Source organism: Haliotis cracherodii, unplaced genomic scaffold (assembly GCF_022045235.1).
Source record: "Haliotis cracherodii isolate W230 unplaced genomic scaffold, xgHalCrac1.p SCAF_4, whole genome shotgun sequence".
In the NCBI taxonomy this organism is placed as follows: Eukaryota; Metazoa; Mollusca; class Gastropoda; order Lepetellida; family Haliotidae; genus Haliotis; species Haliotis cracherodii.
Window position 1 is genome coordinate 37,257,803 of NW_027266297.1, and position 26,999 is coordinate 37,284,801.

At 40.3% G+C, this 26,999-nt stretch overlaps 2 protein-coding genes across 7 annotated transcripts in view; one reads left to right on the plus strand and one right to left on the minus strand.

Moving 5' to 3' along the window:
- Window positions 1-17,750, plus strand: part of LOC139480436 (vasculin-like protein 1) — a 36,453-nt gene extending 18,703 nt beyond the window's left edge. For 3 of the 4 annotated variants that reach the window (XM_071263509.1, XM_071263511.1, XM_071263510.1), the window contains exons 6-12: window positions 348-420; window positions 1,457-1,563; window positions 1,803-1,922; window positions 3,515-3,682; window positions 5,488-5,597; window positions 6,727-6,820; window positions 9,649-17,750. In XM_071263509.1, the coding sequence (XP_071119610.1) occupies window positions 348-420; window positions 1,457-1,563; window positions 1,803-1,922; window positions 3,515-3,682; window positions 5,488-5,597; window positions 6,727-6,820; window positions 9,649-9,795 (819 nt within the window). In that variant the 3' untranslated portion in view covers window positions 9,796-17,750. The remainder of the gene's footprint in view (window positions 1-347; window positions 421-1,456; window positions 1,564-1,802; window positions 1,923-3,514; window positions 3,683-5,487; window positions 5,598-6,726; window positions 6,821-9,648) is intronic. The other variant, XM_071263512.1, reaches the window with a different exon arrangement.
- Window positions 17,751-19,204: 1,454 nt separating this feature from the next.
- Window positions 19,205-26,999, minus strand: part of LOC139478712 (coiled-coil and C2 domain-containing protein 2A-like) — a 63,349-nt gene continuing 55,554 nt past the window's right edge. For all 3 annotated transcript variants that reach the window (XM_071261300.1, XM_071261299.1, XM_071261298.1), the window contains 6 exons: window positions 24,913-25,009; window positions 24,124-24,275; window positions 22,820-22,942; window positions 21,921-22,081; window positions 21,328-21,403; window positions 19,205-20,569 (listed from right to left, as the gene is read on the minus strand). In XM_071261300.1, the coding sequence (XP_071117401.1) occupies window positions 20,381-20,569; window positions 21,328-21,403; window positions 21,921-22,081; window positions 22,820-22,942; window positions 24,124-24,275; window positions 24,913-25,009 (798 nt within the window). In that variant the 3' untranslated portion in view covers window positions 19,205-20,380. The remainder of the gene's footprint in view (window positions 20,570-21,327; window positions 21,404-21,920; window positions 22,082-22,819; window positions 22,943-24,123; window positions 24,276-24,912; window positions 25,010-26,999) is intronic.

Consider the following 26,999-nt stretch of genomic DNA (forward strand, 5'->3'; position numbering starts at 1 on the left):
CCTCGTTCACTGTGTGGGTCTGTGTGTGTGCTTATCTGTGTCTGCTAGTGGTTAAAGCGTTAACTCGTCACTCCTGAGATCCAGGTTCAATTCCCCACATGGGTATAATTTGTGAAATACATTTTTGTGTGTTCCCAGTCATGATATTGGAATATTTGTAAGAGCGGATTAGAATTGATCCCCATCAACCTATGCTTGTTGCACTAGGCGATTGTATAGGACTTGTCGGCTCAGTTTCCTAACTGACTGGGTGGGGTATCCATGTTAAACTGTGGCATGGTATCTCAGTGGAGTATGTCTGGACTAGTACATGTTACATATTTACTTACCACTGATTTTTGTTTCAGCCATCTTTAAATGGCAGTGAAGATACAACGGAATCTAAAACCACTAAGTCGCCCAGTGGGGGAGGAGTGTGGGGTAAGTAGCAACCGAGACATCTCTTTCCAAATATTCCACTGAATCTTGAATCATTTGAACATAATCCAACTTTAAAATTGATGTTATGATGGACTTTGGTAGTCATTTGCTGTAAGATTGATCTTCAGTAATATTTGTGTTGTTGGGACTGTTAAGTTTCCAGCCCCCATTTTAAAGTTGGTACTTACAGTTCTTCTGTATTAGCAGGGGAATCTGAGGTAGAATATCTCAACTGTTCCTTGTGCTTGCCATGGTTCCAGTAGCTTGTTATCGGAGACAGTCACTGCAGATGTGACCGCCTCTGTGGGCTAGTGGTAGATTGTCAACCCAGAGAGCGAAAGGTCATGGGTTTGATCCTTGGCCATGTCATACCAAACGACATTAAAAGATGGTACTTGTTGTTACACTACCTGGCGCTCTGCATTATGGGGCATTATGGGGCTTAAACAAGGATAGGTCGCCTCAGTCAATATTCTGTGTCTGATTGGAGTATTCATGTTAAGACCCGTAAAGATTCTGGGGTAGAAAAGATCTTCAGCAACCCATGCTTGCCGTAAAAGGCGACTAACGTGATTGGGTGGTCAGGCTTGCTGACTTGGTTGATGCATGTCATCGTATCCCAATTGCATGGATAGATGCTCATGATATTAATCACTGGATTGTCTGGTCCAGACTCTATTATTTACAGACCGCTGTCATATAGCTTGAATGTTGCTGAGTACGGTGTTAAACAACAAACCAACAAGCTATTCATGTTCAACTGTGGCATGGTATCTCGGTTGGCTAGCACTATGAAATGGGCTTTAGTCAGGACTACTAGAAACATGCATGCATGTACGTCGCTATGTAAGTGCAACAATCTTGAACACAGTGTTAAACCCCATTTCACCCAATCCTTACTACTGAAGCATCATGAAGAACCAAGTCATTGTGTCAATGGCTGACACGTTCTGACTGTTGTGATACAACTGCTTTCCAGCTGCCAATACAAGGTGTTGTCAATATTATTCTGACTTTGATCTTAATCATTTTTCAGACAACCGTCCAATAAACAAATCAGGAAAGGGTGACGATGGAGATTACATGTTTCGAGATGGCCGAAGTCACGGGGGGGCCAACATCTACAAGTCCTTAATTCCAAAGGTTTGTACAAGTTGACATCTTATAATGAAACACCCTGCTACAAGGATAGACATTGTTAAAACAAACCTATTTGTGATGATGGTTTGTCCAATTGAAGTTGTTCAGTTAACAGAAATGCAACATAGGGAGCTGTATTGCATTAGTTTGATAAAGCTTCCATGGTGGTGGTGGTGGTTGTGGTGGTTAGGCCATGATTTGGCTACTTTGGTCTCTTAATCGCCATGCTATGGTATTTCCAGGGGACAATTGTGAGAAAGAACCCACGTGAGGGTGCCCGCGTCAACGGAGGATATAAAGACCAGTCTCCCCTAGCGTCCATGAAACCCATGTCACCTACTCTAGCTCAGTCCGGGAAAGAGGTGTGTATTTGGTCATTAGTTTGGCTTTACGGATTGAAAGTCTGCAGCAAAAAGCACCTGACCAAAACATTATTGTGATAAATTGGATGCATTTCTTTTCCTGCCCTGTCAATTGTGTGTGGATGAAACACTGCAGGAGGTGTTGCTACTAAAAAAAAAAAAAAAAGCAGAAAAGCTGACTGAAAGTCAAATGAGTTTATGTCATGGCCTGCTTGTCAGGCATTGGCGTTGTCTGAAAACATCTAAAAAACCACTGGATCAATCAAGAGGATACTTCACATGCTTATTCCCTACTAAGATGACCCCTGATTTTTGTTCCAAGAGGAGTCGATCCAATTTTCATGATGGCTGCCTTGGCAGCCATATTGAAAAACAATTGCTTACAAAATGTAGTTTGGAACATGTGTAGTTAGTACTGGGCCCAATGTGTGTGTTCATTTTATTATGTATTTTTACCTTGATTTAACCTTTGTGGTTTGAACATGCTCTTTAGTTCTCTGAAAGTGTGTTATAAGCTATATTCATGTTATTGAAATTACCTTCTTCTTTTTTTCATTACTCAGCCATTTCTGCACGTTTCATGATCATTTTACAACCTTTGACTTTCACTTTTGGTTATCATCTTCTCTAGAACTACAAGGAAGGCCTATGGAGCTGAGCATGAATAATCCCAGCTATGGAGCCTCTAAAAGTGTTCATAGGATGCTGATCCAATTTAACATGGCCGCCATTTTTACATAAAAGTTCAGGCTTCAGAACCCTGGGACTCATATTTTGATGTCATAACAGAATGTACATGCCTGATAAACAGAACCGGGGCTTGATTTAACTATGTAAAACATGCAGCAGGGCAACCTACCATTGAAAAGTGCAACCTTATATTAATGTACACATACAACGAGTGCATGTAAGGACATTTCAATATTTGTGTGTGACCTCCTCTTACTTTTTTTCCCATGTATACAAGGTTTGAACATACTCAATACCTCTAAGCTTTATGTACCATACTACATCCCTGTGTTAGGTGTAATTTGTCATGCTTTCTTGGGCTTGACATCACCAAACTGGATACTTCAAGATTATGTGCACATTTGTCTTATAATTTACAGCCATATGTGACATCATTAACTTATGTAAAATCATGACACCTTTTTTAGGGACTTGAAGATTGACTTTTCATTATTTCATAGATCTAACTATACACAGATATCACCCATGGACTGGGTTTAGGAATTTTAAAATGTTTTACATTGTCCGGTTTCTATGACAACAAACAGGACTTAGGTTTACATGAGAGTTAGGGTTGGTTTCTGGGGAATAACTTGAAGGCTGATCAATATTGTTGATCAACTTTGCACAGATATATTTCTAACCATGAACTGGTGCCTTGCGTTATTTAGGAATTGTTTAAAGTTTTATTTAACATACCGTTAGCAGGGGACATGAGTATTTCGTACGTTGATCATTGAATGGCCGATCTGTATCGGAGGTATTTGAAGACAAGTTGGGAATCAGCTTATAGCATGGGTCATCTAATGACCTGTGGGAAGGTATGTTGTTTTCTGATTTGGGTTGACAATTTCTGTCTCCAGGGTTCCCGTCAATCACCCACACCCCCTGCGGATCTTCTCAACACTCGCTTCGTCACGCAGCCCAAGAACCTGGGTGACAAGAAGAGCAACTTTCTCAAGACTCTGCGCTCAGACAAGGCCCTGCAAGAAAATGGCATTGCTGGCCATGAAATACAGGAGAACGGGGATGTAAGTAGCTGTCGACATGTAGTGTTAGGCTGAACAATCGACTGTTTGTTCTACAGCATGCAGTGACACGCACAGTGGGACACCCATTATGTCAGTGCATGTTCGAATTACTATATAACTAAGAAGTATCACATAGTGTACAGACCTGTGAAGATCCAGGTTGGAATAGGTCTTCAGCAACCCATTCTTGTCATAAAAGGCGACTATGCTTGTTGTGAAAAGCGACTTACGGGATCGGGTGGTCAGGTTTGCTGGTTGATGCATCATATCTCAATTGCGTAGATCATTCTCATGATGTCAATCACTGGATTGTCTGGTCCATACTCATATATTTGGAGATCATTTACTTCATCATGTAGCTGGAATATTGCTGTGTGTGGCATTAAACAACAAACTATCAAACAACATAGTGTACAGAGGGTAGGAGTTTAGACATTTCTTTGACCAACAGTATGATTTGAGTACCTGATTAATGCACCATCAGCAAATTTAGCTCATGCAGGAATCCAGGTTTAGACATGTCCTCAATACCTCATGCTTATGGTGTTTGAAATTAGGAATGAAAGGCAAGGGGTACTTTTCATGACTTTAAAAGTAAATAATTCAGGAGATCCTTAGATTAAAACACTGTAGAATCAAACCTCAAGGACCCCAGGAGCCCCGTTAGTTTTTGATCACTGCTTGTCATACAAATCAACTGAAATGGGGATTGGATGGGGCCAAGCTTAGGTGATTGTGTGTTATCATACGCCAAGACATTTTACAGGCCGCAGGTAACATGGATGGAATATTGCCAACTGCTGTCTCAACATTTACTTGCTCCCTGCTTCAGATAGTATTTGTTCTCTCTCCCTTCCTCTCTCTCTCTCTCTCTCTCTCTCTCTCTCTCTTCCTTACTCCCCCCTCCTTCTCCCCGAAAAACCCAGTTTTGGATCCATGCTCGTTGTATGTTATAGTCGTATGTGGGCAAGCTGTCAGGGTGCTAAGATCGTTTCTCGCTAGTGAACAGGTTGTTGTTTGTTGTTCGGTCTATGGACAATGTTTACGGGGTTGTCTCTAACCCTGGTGTACAGTACGCTCACCCTGTGCACTCAAATGACCCACTCATCTGATTGGCCAGATGGTGGAAACATGAATACGTTCATACACCCGAATCATAAGTGTCAAAATTGATGATGTCACCCTGGGCAAGTGATTTAGTTCAAATGTACCTCTGTTCACCCAGCGACATTTTGGCATAGATCCCTATACAGTATCAAAGAAGTTGTCATCTGTAAATTGTGTCTACTTTGTCATCCGTCAACTTCTAAGTAATTCCGGAGGCACGGGTGGCCCAGTCGCCTAAGGCACCGCGAATCGCTGTGCATAGTTGCGTCCCTTGGGCACGCCAGAAACGTATGATTGTGGGTTCGAATCCCGGTTCGCCCCGTTTATGTTTCTAGGTTTGTAAGTGGTAAACGTCTGAGACTCGCATCACTTCGGGCTTTCCTCCCACATTAAGCTGACACGCCGTGATATAACTGTAATACTGTTAAAAGCGGTGTTAAACCCAACTCACTCACTCACTCACTCACTCACTCACTCACTCACTCACTCACTCACTCACTCACTCACTCGTAATACCTGTGAAAGAATTTGTTGTGTTTATAGTCTGCCATAATGTAGGGGGAATATTGCTGTGTGGTGTTAAGCAAATATATTAGTATTCTGCATCAAAGTGTTTTCAATTATGTTTTCATTTGACTTGCAATTGCTGGAGCAGTTAACTCTGGTTTGTGGTAAGTTTTACATTGTTGGTGTTGCAGTCTGCAGGCAAATCCTCAAGTGACCAGCTGGTGAATGGAATGGATGAGCTGCAAGTCTCCACAGAGCCTGGCCGCAACATTCTTTCCAGCTCCCTGGAGGCTGAGCAGAGGTAGCAACTCTCTACTAGTGTACATTAGATAGGATAGAATTGGGCCCAAGCATTCTATGCTTGCGGAATGCGCCAACTAAGACCTGTAAGGTTTCCAGGTTAGAATTTTCCCTGAGCAATCTGCTTGTGGTGTGAGGAAGCTAGGATCCGTAGGGAACCTTGGTTAGAATTGGTCCCTAGAAATCTATGCTTGTTGAACGAGACGACTTAATGGATAGAATGTTCAGGTTGGTTTCATGGTGTTCCTGTACTCTGACGGGGTATATGGTTTCTCATAACATAAATCACTCAATTGTCTGGTCGGGGGCAAGGGTGGCCCAGTCGTCTAAGGCTCCGCAATTCGCTGTGCAGAGTTGCGTCCCTTGGGCACGCCAGAAACCTATGATTGTGGGTTCGAATCCTGGTTCGCCCCGATTATGTTTCTAGGTTTGTCAGCACCATACCCGTGCTCGTGGGTTTCACCGAAGTGGTAAATGTCTGAGGCCTGCATAACTTCGGGCTTTCCTCCCACATCAAGCTGACACGCCGTGATATAACTGGAATACTGTTAAAAGCGGCGTAAACCCAACTCACTCACTCACTCACTCAATTGTCTGGTCCAGACTAATGTACATATCCAGGCTGTCTTATAGATGGAATATTGCTGAGTACTATGCTAAACAACAAGCATATCAGACATACTAAGCATTCCCTTTGTGTTCACTTTGCTGGGTCTGTCATGTATGCTACTCAAAATATGTTAAGGATCACCCATTGCTTTCATGATTACAATAGTTAATCTGTCATAGCTTGAAATTAACTATAGTTACAGCAAAGAATCAGGTGGTCCTTAAGTGTTTTTCAGTTAATCTGTCATAGCTTGAAATTAACTATAGTTACAGCAAAGAATCAGGTGGTCCTTAAGTGTTTTTCAGTGGTATGTTATCAGGCTACATAGGGAGCATGTCTTTCACTTTTACTGGTGTAACCCCCTGGGGACCTGGGTAGTCTAGGCTGCAAGCATGTTATGTCTTGTCATAAGATGTGACTAACTTAATTTGTTCATGCTCTATATGATTATGCTGAAACTGTCTGCAAGCATTTTCCCCACTTACTTAACACATGACATTAAGGTTTGTTTGTTCTGCAGGCTGCTGCGCGAGATGGGTTGGAATGAGCAGGACGAAGAGGAGTATGTGATCACAGAGGATGACATGAAGGAGTTCCAGAAACTTACAGACATGGTACGTAGACATACCTCCACATGGATGGATGGATTAGTAGACGGTAAACATACCTCCACATGGATGGATTAGTAGACTGTAGACATACCTCCACATGGATAGATGGATTAGTAGACTGTAGACATACCTCCACATGTATAGATGGATTAGAAGACTGTAGACATACCTCCACATGGATAGATGGATTAGTAGACTGTAGACATACTCCACATGGGGAGATTGATTAGTAGATGGTAGACATACCTCCACATGGATAGATGGATTAGTAGGCTGTAGACATACCTCCACATGGGGAGATAGATTAGTAGACGGTAGACATACCTCCACATGGATAGATGGATAAGTAGACGGTAGACATACCTCCACATGGGGAGATAGATTAGTAGACTGTAGACATACTTCCACATGGATAGATGGATTAGTAGACTGTAGACATACCTCCACATGAATAGATGAATTAGTAGACTGTAGACATACCTCCACATGGATAGATGGATTAGTAGACTGTAGACATACCTCCACATGGATAGATGGATTAGTAGACTGTAGACATACCTCCACATGGATAGATGGATTAGTAGACGGTAGACATACCTCCACATGGATAGATAGATTAGTAGACGGTAGACATACCTCCACATGGATAGATGGATAAGTAGACGGTAGACATACCTCCACATGGAAAGATAGATTAGTAGATGGTAGACATACCTCCACATGGGTAGATGGATAAGTAGACGGTAGACATTAGACATACCTCCACATGGATAGATGGATTAGTAGACTGTAGACATACCTCCACATGGAAAGATAGATTAGTAGATGGTAGACATACTACCAAGTGGGGAGATAAATTAGTAGACTGTAGACATGGTACGTGGACATACTACCACATGGGCAGATAGATTAGTAGACTGTAGACATACCTCCACATGGAAAGATAGATTAGTAGACGTACCTCCACATGGATAGATGGATTAGTAGATGGTAGACATACTACCAAGTGGGGAGATAAATTAGTAGACTGTAGACATACTACAACATGGGGAGATAGATTAGTAGACTGTAGACATGGTACGTGGACATACTACCATGTGGGGAGATAGATTAGTAGACTGTAGACATGGTACGTGGACATACTACCACATGGGCAGACAGATTAGTAGACTGTAGACATGGTACGTGGACATACTACCATGTGGGGAGATAGATTAGTAGACTGTAGACATGGTACGTGGACATACTACCACATGGGCAGATAGATTAGTAGACTGTAGACATACCTCCACATGGAAAGATAGATTAGTAGACGTACCTCCACATGGATAGATGGATTAGTAGATGGTAGACATACTACCAAGTGGGGAGATAAATTAGTAGACTGTAGACATACTACAACATGGGGAGATAGATTAGTAGACTGTAGACATGGTACGTGGACATACTACCACATGGGCAGATAGATTAGTAGACTGTAGACATACTACAACATGGGGAGATAGATAAGTAGACTGTAGACATGGTATGTGGACATACTACCAAATGGGGAGATAGATTAGTAGACTGTAGACATACTACCACATGGGGAGATAGATTAGTAGACTGTAGACATACTACCACATGGGGAGATAGATTAGTAGACTGTAGACATACTACCACATGGGGAGAAAGATAAGTAGACTGTAGACATACCTCCACATGGGCAGATAGATTAGTAGACTGTAGACGTGGTATGTGGACATACCTCCACATAGGGAGATAGATCAGTAGACTGTAGACATACTACCATGTGGGGAGATAGATTAGTAGACTGTAGACATACTACCATGTGGTGAGATAGATGAGTAGACAGTAGACATACTACCACGTGGGGAGATAGATTAGGAGACTGTAGACATACTACCACGTGGGGAGATAGATTAGTAGACTGTAGACATACTACCACATGGGGAGATAGATTAGTAGACTGTAGACATACTACCACGTGGGGAGATAGATTAGTAGACTGTAGACATACTACCACATGGGGAGATAGATTAGTAGACTGTAGACAGACTACCACATGGGGAGATAATAACTATAAAAGTCCACTATCCACCCTTGCCAAACTAGGCTGGAATTATGGAGTTATATTTTGTTTGGAGTCTATGCATAGACTAATCAAAATCGTGTAAGAAATTGACATTTGGTTTGTAAAATGCGTGCAGATTTTGGTCATTTGCAGGATTTGCAAAGCATGTGTACCGCCAACCTAGTGTCAACAGATCCTTTTCATATCTTTTCATGTTTTTAATCAAGGTGCTTATGTGATTTGATGCTCTTTGCGAAGAAGGACCGTTTTATTACAATATAGATCTTGATTATCGATCAGATCGTCTTCACTGGGTGACCTGATTTATTTGAAGCAAATACAAGTGATATGAGAGGTTGAATCTGAGTGGTCGGTTGGAGGGACATTGAAGGGACATAAATCGTAATAGGCACTGGCTGCACTACGGTTGAGCCCCCAAATTCCTGCCTAGTTCGACAAGTGTGGAACCTGTACTATTACAGTCAGTTAACTCCCTTGCCTCGGGATGGCTTGGAGTTGGCATACTGTGTCTGAGACGGGAATCCATGGTTAACTGCAAGATGTTATCTCGGTGGACTAGGACTAGGACTTAAACTATGGCTTGTCCAAATCAGTAAAAGAAGCCCGACACATGTGCATTCATGTTGCTTTGTAAGTGCGATCATATTGAATGTAACCTTAAACCCATTACCTCACAGTGTATTTTATTATAAACTGAAGTTTAATGTCTTTTTGATTGAAAACTTTGGTTTTGCAGGTAAAGAAAACCCCTCGCAATGGTCTGGCCAGGACACTTCCAAAAACATGGAGTCCAAAACACATCCCAATATACCAGCTAGCCAATACCCAGGAGCTCAATGAAACACTGTCGTCATCCGATTCGGAAACGGAGGATGATTCGTAACACAGGCTACAGTTGTTGTCACTGCAGTGATAATGTGTGCCGCCGCCGCCGCCGCTTTCTCGCTGTCTTGCACCTGTCTCTCTGCTGACCGTGGGAGAAGCGCCCCATGTTCGCAGTCAGTTCCCAGGAGCAGCTGTTCTGGAGGATGATTCGCAAAGCTAGTTTGAGCGTTATATGTGGTATTTACAGAAAAACAAAACTGGTATTTGATAACATTGATTCTGAAGAAATTTTTGAATTTATTTTTTAGTTTTTCTCTTTTTCCCTTGAGAGTTTCAAGGGAGGACGTTTTGGGGTCTTGATTTGTTACCCTGGTTGCAAAGACAATTACCATGTTGAAAACTATGGAGAGGTATTTATATATTGTATGATAAAACAACAGACTTGTGATTTCACATTTTTCGACGTCATCTCATGCCCACAGTTGCCCATTGTGTTAGGTCTTCTTGGATCATGTGAGCAAGAAGCTTGATTGAGAAAATCACAAGAATACTAGGTCCACAGTCCATGTGAGATTCACATCACGGATGTCTCGTCGCCAACATACACCATTGATTCAAGACCATGTATTTTGTGCAGCAGGTTTTATTCTCAGAAGATGAAACAGGATGCCTTTCTTTTCAGCAAAGTGTCATAATTTTATTTTTGTCCGATGCATAGTAACTAAATCATACTACTGTATCACTAGTATTACATTGTTTTCTTTGCATGAAAGAAGATCTTTCCTTGTCTCTGCCTGGCAGCAAAACAAAGACAAATTCTGGGTCCTGGATTCTTAGCAGAGTTGTTGAGGGTACTTTTGAACATTAATTTCATTTTCCACACTGTAAACTTTTATTCAGATTTCAACCATATGTCTTTCTCTTAGCATACTGAGTGCTTAGTAATTACCGAAACCACGGGTTGCATTTGTCATCAGGGCAGTAGGTGCAAAATAGATGCGTTATATTTTTCAACCATGGATGCTCTGTAGTGTTTGCTGTTAAGTCTACATGAAGTAAACGTGCAGCTGCAAGTTATCATATCGTCAAGGTGTGAATGTCTTCCCGAAACATTATACAAGTTCACGAACCTACCATAGCTACTCGTGTATAATTTAACTGGGGGTGTATTGTTACGTTTTTCTCATTCCAGCGTTTGATAACATTGTCGGTGTTTTGTGAGGTTTATCGTGTACACATTGAAGTATTGTATCTGTGGCGGTACGACACAGGCTCTCTATCAACAAAAGGTATATATGCTCAAACTTAATGCTCTTCAGTACCGTACCTACTACAATGTCCAAGTATAGCCATGTTACCATGGTAACCGCTCCTTGATATGAATCCTGTTCTCGCTATAAGGTATATGAATTATGCATATTTGCCTAGGAGGAAATTGTGTTGATGTCTTGTTGACTGTCTGCAGATTTAGCGCTACCACAATATTCTCTTTACTTGCATTTTCATTGAGAATTTGCTGATATCGATTATCTGCTTGTGGATATGTTAGTCATTAGTAGCATGTCACTAAGCTTGTTGGAAGTTGCCTATCTCATACCGACAGCTGAAAAGTGTTTATTGTTTGTGTTTAAGTTTGTTCTGAGTACATCTGAGAAAACACAAGTCAGTATACTTTGTGATTATGAATAGAAAGAAACCATTACTTTCAAGAATATTGCTGGTGCGAATGTCATTTATGGACTTGTATTGAAGGATTAAATGAATCATTTAAACATCATCTGTTGAGAGTCATCTGTAATACACCACACAAAGGTAACCATGGTAACTGTAACCTTTTGTTACCCCTTGCCAAAGAATCCAGTGCCATCTAGCATGTTTTTTTCATGTGCAACTGTTGACTCCTGAAAGACACTAAGCTTTCAGGGTTCACAAATGAGGCATCGTGACCACATTTCTGTCATAGCAATGGAGCTGCTCAGAACGAATGGTGTGTTTTTGTGATCCGAGAACTGAAGACGACACCCCAGAATTGAATCTAGTCATCTGTAAAGTGGGGTAACCCAAGTGCTCGTACCATTCCGTGGTTGTCAAAATGATCAAATATAAAATGGTGACTGAAACATATCTCTGTGAAATATTTGTTATGAAAGAGTTCTTTGTCTCAATTTACCAAGTACATAAATTTGTTTCGTTTCATATAAATCTGTTTGCTGTGATGGATTGTCACGCATCTTAGAACACAAATTTGCAGAGACAAATTTTCTGATCTTTTCCTTCCTTTCCATGTGCCTCCGTTGATTAAGGTTGTTTTTTGTTTAACACCTTGAACTAGTAATGCAGGATTTCATTTGCAGCTATATAGGTTTTTAGATGTTGCAGGTATAAACTGACTATAGTGTATCTGATATGCACATGTTTTTATCCAGCCTGGCATATAATGAGCGGGATCAAGTTGTCTGTCTGTCCGTTTTTTGTTTCTGGAGCTATTCAAGATTTTTCATCCTAACTTGGTGCATGCATTAATCAGGGGCTGAAGTGGTGCTGTATTCTATTTAGGAATTTTAAAAAAATATAAAAAGAATTTCCTGTTTCCATGGCAACAACTTTGACTCAGTTCATAGTTGTGTGTTTGTACTGACCATATCTCTAAACCTAATAGGTATTCTTTCATGAAACTTTGAACATACAAAGACCAGGTTGACAACTGATGCCTTTTGCTATTTTTCCGTTTCCATGGCAACACATTTGACTTTGACTGTTCATATTGGCGTGTACCTGACGTAGAAATACAAAATTCCAAATCCAAATTCCATGGTATTACTTTGATAGCTCAAAAACTACTCTTGTATACAGACAGACAGACAGATTATATTGAAATTCTCTCTTAAAGTTGGATTTACAGTAACAGTCAGATGATTTGTTCTTTTGAAGTTGGGGGGAGGGGGGTCATCTTGTTTGTCACTTGTTTGTTATTGCAATAAATTAGGGGTGGAATGCTAGATCAGTGTACCGGTGCATCATGAGTTTTCATATGCTGATACGAAATACGATATGGTTTTTTTTCTGTATCTGTACAAGACAATTCACTTGCTGAAATAAATTACTTACTATTTGTTTAATTACCCCTGGTGTTTTTGTCGGTCAGACAGAGCAAAATGTGTTGAAATTTGCGTTTCAAGTTCAATACTAAATATAGCTGCTACAAACGTGTCTACAGATAGCTTTTTTGAACCTGCTCTAAAATATTTGTCAAGAAGTTTCCATGCCATTTGACGTAAATATGCAAATCGCGATATGTATCACATCGGGACATTAACTGGTACTGATATTTTGTAAGAAATTCACTGGAGCATATATTTCGCCTTTAAATTGTGCCTTGAGGCAAACTAGAAGTACTCAGGCAAATCATCTTCTAAAAATTGGTGTAGAAGCTGTTTTCAAACAAAATATGTGTTTCCTAGCGTTTTGGGGGTTGTTTTTTTTGTCAATGGTAAAATTAACTTTCATTGCCAATTTAGTGCCTGAGAAGACAAGGAGTTTGCTTTTATAAGAGCTGCTCACGGGATACCCGTAGTTTCCTAGCGGCCTACTACTTAGGAGGTACATCCATCGAGATGTCAGTTCTGAGAACTGTTCGTTTGTTAGGATAGCATGATGCTAATAATGCTGCCAGGCACCTTGCATGTGATGTAGAATGCAAGCTACTTATTCTCATGTTCACGTCATTGTTCAACACTTGTTCAAATATTCACTACACAAACGGCTTGATTTGAGAAAATGATTTGTATTTTTAGTTAAGACTTTTAGTCTCAGAAAGCTGTAGGTTTTGGAGTCCCTCTGTGCATTAAGTATAGCTATAAAAATGTTTTTCCTGTTCCACACAAAATATTGTTTGTGCATTATCCCATGGTTAAACTTCAGTATAGTGTTTACTTAGTGTCCTTTAGCGGGGTTTTGACTTAATGCTGATAGTTGTAAGGTTTGAAACAATTCATGATACTTGGTTTACATCCACGTATGTTCCAAGATAGGTTTCAGCTGGTAGGCCATCTCATGTTTCTACCATGTTGTGAAGAACTTTTCAAGTGAGGTGGAATGCTGTGCCTAGGGTGGTAAAGGTTTAATGGAATAGCGTTGGATTTCCTTTTTTTTTTCTTCCTTTTTAATTATTTTTTTATCATCTTGATTATTTTGATCACTTTCTTCCGTGGATTTTCTATTATGCCTTCTTCAACAACAAATATTTTTTTTAGTCTTTCTTGTCATTCTGTCCTCGTTAGAGCTGTGTTTGATGATATGACACCTGAGGCCGGGTGCTTTTAATAGTTGATGCCCCAGCCCGACAGACAAGAAATGGAAAATAGAAGAAAGCCGTTTGACTGTTCTTTTGTTTTACAACATTGGTGAAATGGAAATAACACTTGTCACCGCAGATTGAAAGAAATGGTGAACAAGATGTTTAAAAATCTTTTCAGAAAATCTTGTCATGTTAAAACTTTTCTTTCTTTCTTTTTGATTCCTAATTAGCATACAATGTGTGAAGCCCATTTTCTGGTGTCCCTCTTGATATTGCTGGAATATTGCTAAAAGCAGCATAAAACCATACTCACTCACTCACTCACTCTCATTATTAGCAGTACTTATCTAGAAGTGGAAATTTATTAAAGTTATCTAATGACCACCTCCTTTGAATTTTAGGCCAAATCTTTTGCAAACCAACTAATGAAAGGTAGATTTGTATTGGAGATGAAGATAAGTTTAGTTGTTACCAGTTCAATGGTCAATCATCAATTGGTAGACTGACCGACATTCATTATAACATGGGAGAAGCAGACAGACAAGGCAGTGTTGGATGACTTAGACAGTTTCGGTAACAAGTTTTTAAAAACTTGAGTCTACTAGCCCGAACATAGCTCTTAGCATCATTAGAGTTTAGTGTTATTATATGGACTATTATTAGCTGAGCTTACTAGCCCGAACAGAATTATACTAGACTCTGGCTTTGGACTAGTGGCTAAAGTCACATAATGCTTAAATCCACCTTGCAGGGCCTGACACTTTGCCTGATGGTTGGTAGAATTTGAGGCTTTGTAGGAGGTTTCCTTGTTGCCACTAGTGGTAAAAGTCTGAGACCTGCATCTCTTAGGCTTTCCTCCCACATTTATCTGAGATACCATGATAGGCGACATCAAGCCATGCTCTTTGAACTCTCTCACTGACTTGTTCCCATGTTAAGACAATTTTTTGGTGAACCTTTTCAAGATATGCAAGATCCAATTTTTTATAAATCTATCTTTCTCTCTTGCCCCCCCCCCCCCTTTTTTTTTTTTAATTGTCGATTTGAGCCTCAGTTTGTACAACAGAAACCTTTCATGTCCACGTAGCTAGGGACTATATAGGCTGTTTAAGCATGCACTCATTTCTGATGGGTATTTGATAAACTTTAGGCCATGACAATTTGAGTTTTTATTTCAGCATGACCGTCTTGCTTGATTTTCATAATCATTTTACATTGAGTACTCCTCACTTGTCTTTCAATAACATAAATTTTTGCTAGTTTAGAACAGACAGTAAAATCTCTGACAATTATTAGGAAATATTCTACTTCCTGCTTCTCCCTTTAAATATAACCTGTTGTTTGGACAACAGTATCCGCATGAAGTTAACACTATATGCAGGGGAATTCTTTTCAACGTGGTGCTGGTAGGCAAAAACATTTTCAATAACTTTCCTTTACACAAACTTTTTTTTTTTATCCGTGTCTTTCTGTGTGAGGAAATAAAGCTATGTGTTAAACTTATTGCTGTAGGACACAAGGTTATTCTTAGGAATGATCATCATTGTAGATGTTTAGAACAAAATGTTTAAGATTTTCTTAACGGACTGCACTTCTTGTAGCTTGGTGTTGGTTAGCGAGGGCCAAGCTTTTCTTATGACTTGATTGAAAAAAAAAGAAGCCAAATTTGTTTTAAAAAACCAAAACATTTACCTTCTTTGGATGAAATTTGTGATAATTAGAACCAAGTAGTACGGGAAGCTTGTCCTAGCTATGGACAGTACCTGTGAATATGCCTACAGTGTAGATACGTAATCGTGTGACTTTTTCCGAGACGAAGAACTCCTCTGAAATCTTTCTGGTGGATATTGAAGTTATATGATAAACTATATATCCAACTGGTGAAAATGTTCAATATGCATGCCTGTAAAAAGTTGGAAGAATAATATTTTGATGCATTTTGTAAATTATTTGAAGTTGTGATGTGTAACCAAGGGCTCCTATTTATCTGCAGTTGCACTGATATGATGTAGGGCTAGTGTCAGTTCTGCTTGTTTAACAACATTAGTCAGATGCGGAGCTGGGACATGTTGAAGGTTGATGCTACATCAGTTAATTCTCACGACGAAGATGTTTCTCTTTCTTGCGATATGAAACTAATGCTGAATATCCCAGCTTTTCTTGTAGGTGAATTATTAAGCTCAATGGGAAATAGCATTGTATATATGAAACATATTAATGTGGATTGTCTTAGAATAACTCTACCATATCATCATTAAACAGATTTACTTTGGTGTGGTGTGTATCTGAATAAATGAATCGTTATGTTCATATCCTGACGCGTACCATGTTATTGTGTATCACGGTATCACATTCTCTTCAATTACCACAATACGTGTAATAAACTGCACTGTAAAATAACCAATCTGCTATGTGTTGTAAGACTGTTTTACTACTGTGAACACATGTTTAAACAATATTTTTTCAATTGAAAGTAAGATTATATTTTGCTATGTTATGAGGGACACATTGACAAAGTTATTTGTTTCAAGGGGTCGCATTGACAAAGATGTTTGTTTCAAAGGGTTGCTTTTTGTGTAAGTAACACACTTACCTGCTTGTTGGCACCAAATACTAATTATTGTTATGAGGATCAACATTTATGGTTGGATTTTGGCCAAAGAAAATCCATAAATCCCAAAATAATGGCATGGCTCTTTTTGAATGGTGCTACATAATCTCCTTTTTTGATGTTGGAGTAAGAGTTTGGTGGTGCCGAAGGTCAAGGTCAGTCTGCCATAAACCACAAAGTAATGTTGGATAGGACAAAGATATAACTAAAACATGTTGAAAATTGATATTTACAGTTTTATTTTCTTGTATTTGGATGTCATCAAGCTGTTGAATCCAGGGGATGGCAATTTCTGTCAATGGACATAATTTGGAATATATACTGATGTTATATCAGATGTCAGTGATATGTGGGTTAAAGTTTTAACATGAAGGCCATGTGTTCTTGAGGTTATTGATATATGAATATATTCTGTACCTATCATTTTGTTAACTTGTTCATAAGTTCTTTGTATCTATACAACTTGAAATAAGATAACGAAACCCGAGTTATATTTTCATATGGTCATAGCACCAGTCCTAGACAATAGTCATGACTTGACTGATCAACTGTAGTCATATGAAAAAGATGGGTGTTCTTTAACTTATTTTGAGTTGTATATATTGACACAGACCCAACTGTTGGCGGGTCCGTGGATTGGATTAAGATGATCCACAGTAATGATCAATATTTTCTTCAGCATGTTAACGAACAGTTTTGAATGATAATTTCACTGTGTATTTGTTTGAAAAACAGATTTATATCTCCATACAGTGCTGTTCTGTGAAATTAAATGTGTATTTGTGGATGAATGTTATGAATGTACTGAAGTTTTGAAGAGACTGTGACATGGCAGTTCCCCCTCTTTGAAACATTGTCAGCGTCCCTGCAATGCCAGCTGTGAGAGCGACCCAGGATTTGTGTTTGTGATGTGTTTCACCAGGACTTAGCCAATGTACAATGTGGAGAAGGAGACGAGAGTTATGCAATGAGCTAGACAATACGTAGTTGAGGAGGTATGTGGAAATTCATACAATACTGTGGTATAAAATGAGTATTTTGCTTGGCACTTTACAAATGAACATATACTATGTCATGGTGAAAAATAAAACACATTTTCCATTTTGCATTGATTTGTTTGTTGATCTGGTTATCGTGTGGATCTCCATCCGCTTTAGTCTCTGTCAGTAGTGCTGAATCTTGGCCATGTCTTCACATGGGAGTACTTTTAGAATTCAGCACCACAACCTGTCAGAGGTCGATCTGTCATAGGTGACATGTCACTAAAAAAAGTAACTTTTTTGGGTGTGTGGGTGTGTGTGTGACCACTCATCAGCCTTGAATTTGTGACCTCGGGTTGTTGGACTGACATCTATCTACTCATGCAGTAGTAAGAACTGTGTGAGTGTGAGAGAGAGAGAGAGAGGGTTGAACAGATCATGGAGATATTGAGTTATGGATTATGACCTGGCGTCTTTAAATGCCTGAGTGTGAGTGTGAGAGAGAGAGGGTTGAACAGATCATGGAGATGTTGAGGTATGGATTATGACCTGGCATCTTTAAATGCCTGTGAGCCTATGACAGGTCTCGTGAACTGGAGCATTATGACAGGACTGAGAAACTGTACAAGAAATATGAAGGGCAAGGTCAGTCTTTCAGCAAAATTCCATAATCAGTGTATTATGTTTATTTTATATATTTATTTTATATTTAATATCATGCATTACATACTGCCCATTGCCCTGGAGATTTCCTTTACAAGTCAGCGACGTGGGAATGAACAGGTGGCGTCCAGTCGTTCTCCTGGGCTACCCAACGATTAGCCTAGGACTTCTTAAAGTATGGAACGTTATGTCTGGTTGTTCACGTGCACAATGTCAGCTATCCTAGCACCGGACTGAAGGTACACACCACCACCTTTTTCACCTCCATGCGTTGAAAATGCTGAATAACCTCGTCCACTGAGATAAAAGGGATGCAAAACACACCAGCTACGCTTGGAACCGTATGAAATTCAACAAGCACATGTCACGACTCCAGAGGGTCATGTTTGGCAAAAGAGTTACTGACAGTACTGATAGATCGTCTCTCATTTCCAGTTAGGTCTTCGTGAGTAAGAACAATGTACAATATGTAATGCACGATAAGATAAAAATATTATTTTCTGGCTGCTTTTGTCATTTGGCGACTGGTGCTTCACATTCAACACTGTTTAGTTATTGATTCATCTGGAATAGATCTTTATAGTACCCCATTGATGGTATCGGTATTCACTGTACAAGTGTATAAGATGGATTAATGACAGTCCAGCAAATCTTTTGGAATATTACCGCCATGTCATGGTGGCCTGTAAATCATGGATCCTGGGTCAGGCAAACGTGTGACTGACGGCTTGAACAATGATTATGCTATTTCGGTTTGGTGACAAATCAGCCAGGTATCGCATCGTCCACGTGCTACAGTAATCAGGTCATGTGACAATACTTGGTGATTGTACTTTGGGTGTTTCCTGTTGCCATCAAGAACAAAGTCCATGTAGTTTATCAATATTTTATATAAATAATTCAAGCATATGTGGACATGCTTGTTTTAATATATTACAAAATAGATCATCTAAGAATCTTGCAATGGACGGATGCTGTAGATAAACATTGTTCCCCAACAGGAATACTGTTGCTTCAGGGTCTTGTGTAGTTTCGACATACTGATAATAATCCATCCATCTTTGACATAATACTTACGGAAGCAATATCAGAATGTGTCTTAAAAACAATAAAAGCCTTTTTGTAACTCACCCTTTGAAATTATGTTGTATATTATTCAACATTATCTATTTTTTAAATGGAGAAAGATCATGTACCAGATAATTCCAGAACAGAAATAACAGATTATAAAGGGTTATCTCGTTCCACTGTTTCTTCTGCTCATGTGAGCTGATGTTAAGAAAATCCTGCAATTAAAATACAAACTTCTGACCTTTTTCTACATAAAGACCTGTTGCTTACAGTTCATTGTTGACCAAGTTTGAAACCAAACTGACATGTCAGAATTCAGTAAACCAGTTATCAAATATAAACTTGGTAATGACTTGAAAGTTTTGGTAGCAATGTGAAATTGTAAGCTCCCTTGAAGTCACCATTTCATAAAGTTCTTCAATGCAGTTTCATATTTAGCCATATTCAGAGCTCCAGATAGGTGTAAAATACACAACATATATCACCATTAGGCTTAAAAAAATAAAAGAATGGTTCTCTGGCAATGGCTTTTGAAAAATAAAGTGCGGTGGGCGGAGTGTTTTTTTGTTTGTTCTTCAAGCCAGTATGAAACCAAATATTGTTTACAATAATATCAGGGAAATCGTGTTCTGAAGTGTTGCAGCATTTCACTGCTGGGTTCGTGTGTTTTTTCTTAAATGGAAATAAAAAGGAAACATGCGGTGACTTTATGATGATGCGGACGCTGCCTGAGAACCAAGACTTATTCTTTTTAGCCTTTCGCGATTAATTTTCAGTAATATTAGAACAACACTGTGTGTTTTCTCAATGTATCCTTTTCAACTTGCATACCTATATTTCTTCACAGATCTCTCTCATATATGTATATATGCTAATTAAAAGCCAGCTGTTTTCACAAGTAGTCCTGGGTGACTTGCCAGCGGGAACAGCGTCGTACCTTGTACTCCCCTGACAACAGTATTCCCGTCTAGGCACAGTTCGTGGAATGTTTCCTATATACATGGGTGAGAAACATATGGCACTATCGGTTGCGTATGAGGGATGCGACGTACACCCATATGGACAGGACGGAGTTGGAGTAGGGGTGGACGTAGACTGCCAGTGCGAACTCTACCTCGCTGGTTTCCTGGGCATGGACGCCAGTGGAGAACACAGATTCAACAATGGTCTCCAGATCCACAAAAGGCATGTTCATGGGGAAGCCAGACACCTGAAAGAAGTCGGAAACAGTGGAGATGGAATGCAAAAGTGAGCAAGTGAAACCCACGAGCACGGGTATGGTGCTGACAAACCTAGAAACATAATCGGGGCGAACCGGGATTTGAACCCACAATCATAGGTTTCTGGCGTGCCCAAGGGACGCAACTCTGCACATCGAATAGTGGCGCCTTAGACGACTGGGCCACCCGTGCCCCCGAGCGAGTGAGTGAGTGAGAGAGAGAGAGAGGTAGAGAGAGGTTTTACTCTGCATTTAGCAATATTCTAGCAATATCACATCTTGGGGACACCAGAAATAGTACCCGTGAGGGGAATCGAACCTGGGTCTTCGGGAATGCTTACCCACTAGGCTACCCCCACAACCCCTGAAGTTTGAGGGGACACAGGTGGCCCAGTCGTCTAAGGCGCTGCAATTCGCTGTGCAGAGTTGCCTCCCTTGGGCACGCAAGAAACCTATGATTGTGGGTTCGAATCCCGGTTCGTCCAGATTATGTTTCTAGGTTTGTCAGCACCATACCCGTGCTCGTGGGTTAGCAGATGTGGCATGATGGCATCAATTACATCAGTCTTTACACAGGCTGCCCATCAAAGCATGGATATTATAACAGATCTTGACTATCACCTACAGGTGTGTGAATGCCATGGTCCCATCCTGCCCTACCAATCTCAACACACCTTATGCACCAGGAAGACAGTTACAAGCCCCTAACAACCATCTTCTGACAGTACCGACAGGTAGCAATGTCTCACCTTATATGAGCTGAAAGAGTTCTCCAGCTCTGCCAGGTGTTGCTGGCCGATAGACTTGCCACAGTTCTCCTCCAGACTGAAAGTAGAGATAAACAACTTGATCAGGCCACAATTTCATTTTTTTTATGTGAGGCTGCAGGCATATCAATATTTATAAATGTCTTTTTGTATACACATCATTCAAGGCGTCTGTGTCGATCACCTGATATAGGATGTAACAAGAAACATTAATTTCTGGACTGGAAATGGAACTACGAAATAACATGTTGAGCGGAAATTCAGAATTTTAATTTCCTTACCCTAGAAAGTCCTCATGATTATCACCTACTGTTAAATGAATGTTATATTTTTATAATTTTTGTTGTATCTCCCAATCTGTAAATTCTCACCCACTGTATTTATCTGAACTTGTATATGGGCCGATGGCCTTTGATACAATAAACGTCTTTGACTTGACTTTGACTGATTAAGAATAAGTCTAGGCTACACTATAAAACTGATAATATAAAAACAATATCAGGAAAGGATGGGTTCCTCACACTTCATCAAGGAGGAAAGTGACATTTGATATTCCAGGTAAAATCAAGACTTACACTGGCAGGAGTTTCCTCATGATCTGTGTACAGTGACGGTTCCACCGAGTGATGTAGCGACTTCTCCACTCCATCATCTTGTTCTTCAACATCTGTTCAATCTTCTCCTGGAGGTCCATCACATAGTTCTTGTTGGTTCCCGTATACACCAGCGCCTCTGGCTGTTAACACACAGGTGGGATATAAGCAAGTGAGGTGAGGTGAGGTGAAATGGGATGTAACATTGCGTTAAAGGTTATTGCACCTTATACAGGTGTGTGTGTGTGTGTGTGAGAGAGAGAGACAGAGAGAGAGAGAGAGAGAGACAAGAACCAGACAGGTAACAACAAGTACCATCTTTTTAACGTCTTTAGGTATGGTGTGACTGGATTGAACCCCCGACCTTCCACTCTATGGGCAGACGCTCTAACACCAGACCACAGTCGTAAGTGACTGGGTGGGTGGGTGGGTGGGGAGTTGTTCGGTTGTTAGGTGAGTGAGTGAGTTAGCTAGTTAGATGGATTTAACACCACACTGAACAGAATTTCAGTTACAAATCACAGTGTGTCAGCCTTATGGACTTATATTGGAGGAAATCCCAAAATAATGCAGAGTTTGGACATTAATCACTTTGGAGAAACTAGGACAGGCTTTCAGCAAAGTCACCGAGGCTGACCACAATCCAATTTAGTCACCTCTATGACAAGCAATGGAGTGCTGGAGACCTATTTCTACCTCTTCCACTCACAGGGTGGTTGATAGCATGAGCAACCATTTTCATCCTTGGGATACCCACCTTGGACTGTAGTTCTAGACTCCTGACAGGCTGTTACAACCTGCACAAAGAACAAGGGACCTATTCCGACCCCCAAACTCCCTACTAGCTCTACAAACACGACGTAAGTAAGTCGTCTCTATACCTGTATACTACTGAGACCGGGGCTGGGGAATCCGCGCCCGAAGAAAGGACGCCACGTTGCAGTATCACTGAGGTTGAAGGTGAGCTGTGCTGGCTTCTCGTACTGGTGGATGTTGGCCCAGATCTGTGGGACAAATCAGTATCCGTTTACATGTAGCTGTAGTCTCAGAGAATGTTCAAACTGGATTATGAAATGAACATGAATGACTGTACATGATCTTTGAGTACATTTAAACAGAATTCTTGATAGAAATTGAACATCACGAGCATTCAAAAGGCACCAGCATCAATACTCTACAGAAAGAGACTTGCATTGTTTCATGGTTCAACCAAGGCTCGCTACATACAACTATTATCCCTAATAAAGGATATTTACAATCCTAAAACACACGTGGGATAACATCTTTATCATATGTCATTCTTAAAGGCGAAAAACCTATTTTCATCTCTGACATATGGTACTAGAAGTTGCAAGTTTCCCTGTAATGTGCACATTAATATACATTAATATACATTAATATTATGTCAAAAGGTCAGTGATAAGTCAGTCGGACAGGGACAACAGTTAATCGTTTTAGCTGAAACTTGTTTTTTTCAGTTACACAATGGCATAACTGCATACAAAATGACAATTCCCTACACATATCTTTCAGCAAAGTCACCGAGGCTGACCATAATCCAATTTGGTCACCTCTATGACAAGCAATAGAGTCCTGGAGACCTTTCCTTTCGCAGCAAACAATCAGAATGCCCACCAGAATAACTGCCATTTTACAGAGCTACTCTAGTTTATGAGAGGTCACGTCTGTTTCAAATCTGCCTGGTCTTTTCATAACAGTATGAAATACAGTCAAATGTCCACACCAACAAAATGAAAAGGACCCCCAGCTGCGGAGGTAAATAAGCACAGAAATGGAAAGTGATCCCACTAGTGTCCTTGCTTAATGTTTTTGCAATTTATATCTCCAAAGTTGCAAAAAGTTGTCACATGCTTCAACTACGTGGCTGTTAGATACTCAAAATCTTCGTCTATCATTTTCATAATGATGACAATGATCTCAGTAATTTGTCCAGATCCCCCGATGATTAATTTGTCCCTATCGCCTTCAGACATGGCCAGCACCATGTTTGTTTGTAAACAGAGAAACTAGTACCTACACCAATTATTACATCTGCATATTTATCTGTAGACCCAAACATTATTTGTTAACTTTAGCTTGCCGAGAAGTCTACCCACTATATGACATCAGACTTGCTTCCATCCTCTGATCATGCAGTACCAGATAAAAACACCACCCCACTCACGTTTTCTCCATTGATGACACAGCTGACTGACTGCAGGGGACAGTAGTTGTCGCGGTAGACGAAGTGTTCTCCCGTCCCAGCGTTCCATATCCAGAAGTCACTTTCTTCCTCTGTCAGCACGTAGGCCGTCGGCCCTTCAGGGATGGCTGTGCCTGTCACAAACAAAGATCACATTACCACCCACCATCAGTAGAAACTGTCCTTTACTGTGGTGACTGAGTGTGGTCCAAAGCCTCACCCGGGATTATAAGACGTCTGTAAGTGTTTACAGGAGGCAAATAGGGAATAATTTTATTTGTTCAAAATTTGAAAATTTCTGAGCTTTTGGGATATTTTTATATTGTATTCAAAGCTGTTGAATAAAAAATCTCCTTTCCAAAGCTTAACAATAGGCACTATAAAATTCCAAATTTGGGCTCTTTATGTTTGCTGCGGGATGAATATTAACATTTTGAAATTGGTTTGATGAATCCCTAGGTTTACGAGAGATACTCAGATCAGATTAAAATGATTTTTAACAGTGCTGAGACACAAGTTGCCTCACTTTAGCTATAAGTTTCCTGGGAGTTCTAGGCATTATCTCACACTTGATGTCGCTGTGTATTGCGATTTGAGCAGGCTATTTTTCTTTTCACACCCTTAGTACTACTGTGCTTATGAGATAGACATCCTGACCCTGCTGGAACTGATGGCTGAGGTCACCAAGTCAAGCCTCTCATCATCTGGTACATCTATTGCAAGACAGTATCAGTGAGAGCGACTCAATGAGAGCCTCTGTGACCCACTTACCAATCAGAAGATATGCCTTCTTTCCAAGCCCCAGGAAAAAGTTGGTCAACAGCACAGCATGTTCATCTTCATCTCCTGCCAACATCTGCAGGAATTGCTGAAATGTCAAGAAGACACCCAACTTTCACAGTGCTCGACACATATAGATGAATCAGACTAAAAAAATAACAATCTTGGTTTTCAGGCACTGCTCGTATCATCATAAAGTCTGCTGCACGTTTCATTTTTAATTCCATTAAAATACTAATACTTAAAAACAATGCGATCCAATATAGGAAGCAGTTACTTCCTTTCACATGTTCACTTCTTTACTGCGCATCTTGCATCTATGGTCATGGCTGCAATAGGAGTTTGTATGCTTGTTTATGTAGGGAGGCCCTTTGATGGTACACAACTGTCTATTTGGTTATATACCTGTACTAGTTTGAACAAGCAAAAAAAAAAACCAAACAAAAGAAAGACCATCTGACCGCATTTGATTTTCAAAAGTCATTGCCTGAGAACCTATTCTTTTATTTTTTAAGTCTTATAGATGTTGACGTGTTTGCGTATCACTCAGCTGCCTGAAAACGAAGACCTTATCCTAATGGCATCAAACATGAAATACTCCATATTCCCTGCCAATAGTAAGTTCTACACCAGCTGCCTGAAAACGAAGGCCTTATCCTAATGGCATCAAACATGAAATACTCCATATTCCCCGCCAATAGTAAGTTCTACACCAGCTGCCTGAAAACGAAGGCCTTATCCTAATGGCATCAAACATGAAATACACCAGCTGCCTGAAAACGAAGGCCTTATCCTAATGGCAACAAACATGAAATACTCCATATACCCCGCCAATAGTAAGTTCTACACCAGCTGCCTGAAAATGAAGACCTGATCCTAATGGCAACAAACATGAAATACTCCATATTCCCCACCAATAGTAAGTTCTACACCAGCTGCCTGTGACTTGTTTCAAAGGAGCAAATGACACTTACCCATCATAAAAAAATAATTAATTAATATGCTGCTAGCTGACTGGTACCTTTAGCCATCTCAGTAAGATGGTGTTACTATGAGTTATACGCGTTACTATGAGTTATACGCGTAAAAAATACAAAAGAAAACATTAAAAAAAACCATAAAATAAAGCAGTCGATCACTTGATTGAGTGAGGAATTACAAATGGTTCATTGATTGGCAAAAAAAATAACAAATCCCAGAAAGCTAAAACCACACTTCCATTCCTAATCCGTTACCTGTGAAACATGTGATTGACGGAATGACAGACGGACAGAAGGACAGACAGCACTCATTCCTTGGCAGCAGGGAATAATAGTAGGCCACTAATAAAGCTCAAGACCCTGCTTGGTAACCGCCTCCGTGGTCTAGTGGTAGAGCGTCCGCCCGGAGAGCGGAAGGTCCGGGGTTCGATCCCCGACCACGTCATACCAAAAGACGTTAAAAGATGGTACTTGTTGTTACCCTGTCTGGCGCTCGGCATTAAGGGGCTAAAACAAGGACTGGTCGGCTTGGAGTCAGTATACTGTGTCTGAGTGGGGTATTCATGTTAAACTTCAGCATGGTATCTCAGTGAGCTAGCACGATAAATCGGCATCAGTCCGGACTAGTACAAGCAGCCACACAAACACACACACGTACATGCACGTCGCTATATAAGTGCAATAATGTTGGACGCGACGTTAAACCCCATTTCACCTCACCTCACCCTGTTTGGTATGAAGTGCATGACATTAGTATTCCATTCAACAGATAGGTGTGCATTCCAAATTGTATTCTCAGCTTCCTGAGTGAGTGAGTGAGTTTGGTTTTACGCTTTCAACAATATCCCAGCAATCATGGCAGGGAACACTAGAAATGGGCTTCACACATTGTACCCATGTTAGGAATCGAACCCAGGTCTTTAGCATGATGAGCGAACACTTTAACCACAAGGCTACCCAACCGTCCCCTCAGCTTCCTGAGGAGTATACGTTAAAAGAACATGCTGAAATGTGGCAAGTCATTCCTACACACATTTTGTGATGACACATATCTAGAGGTACATATGCCACACACGGAAGCACACATAGCACGTCTCC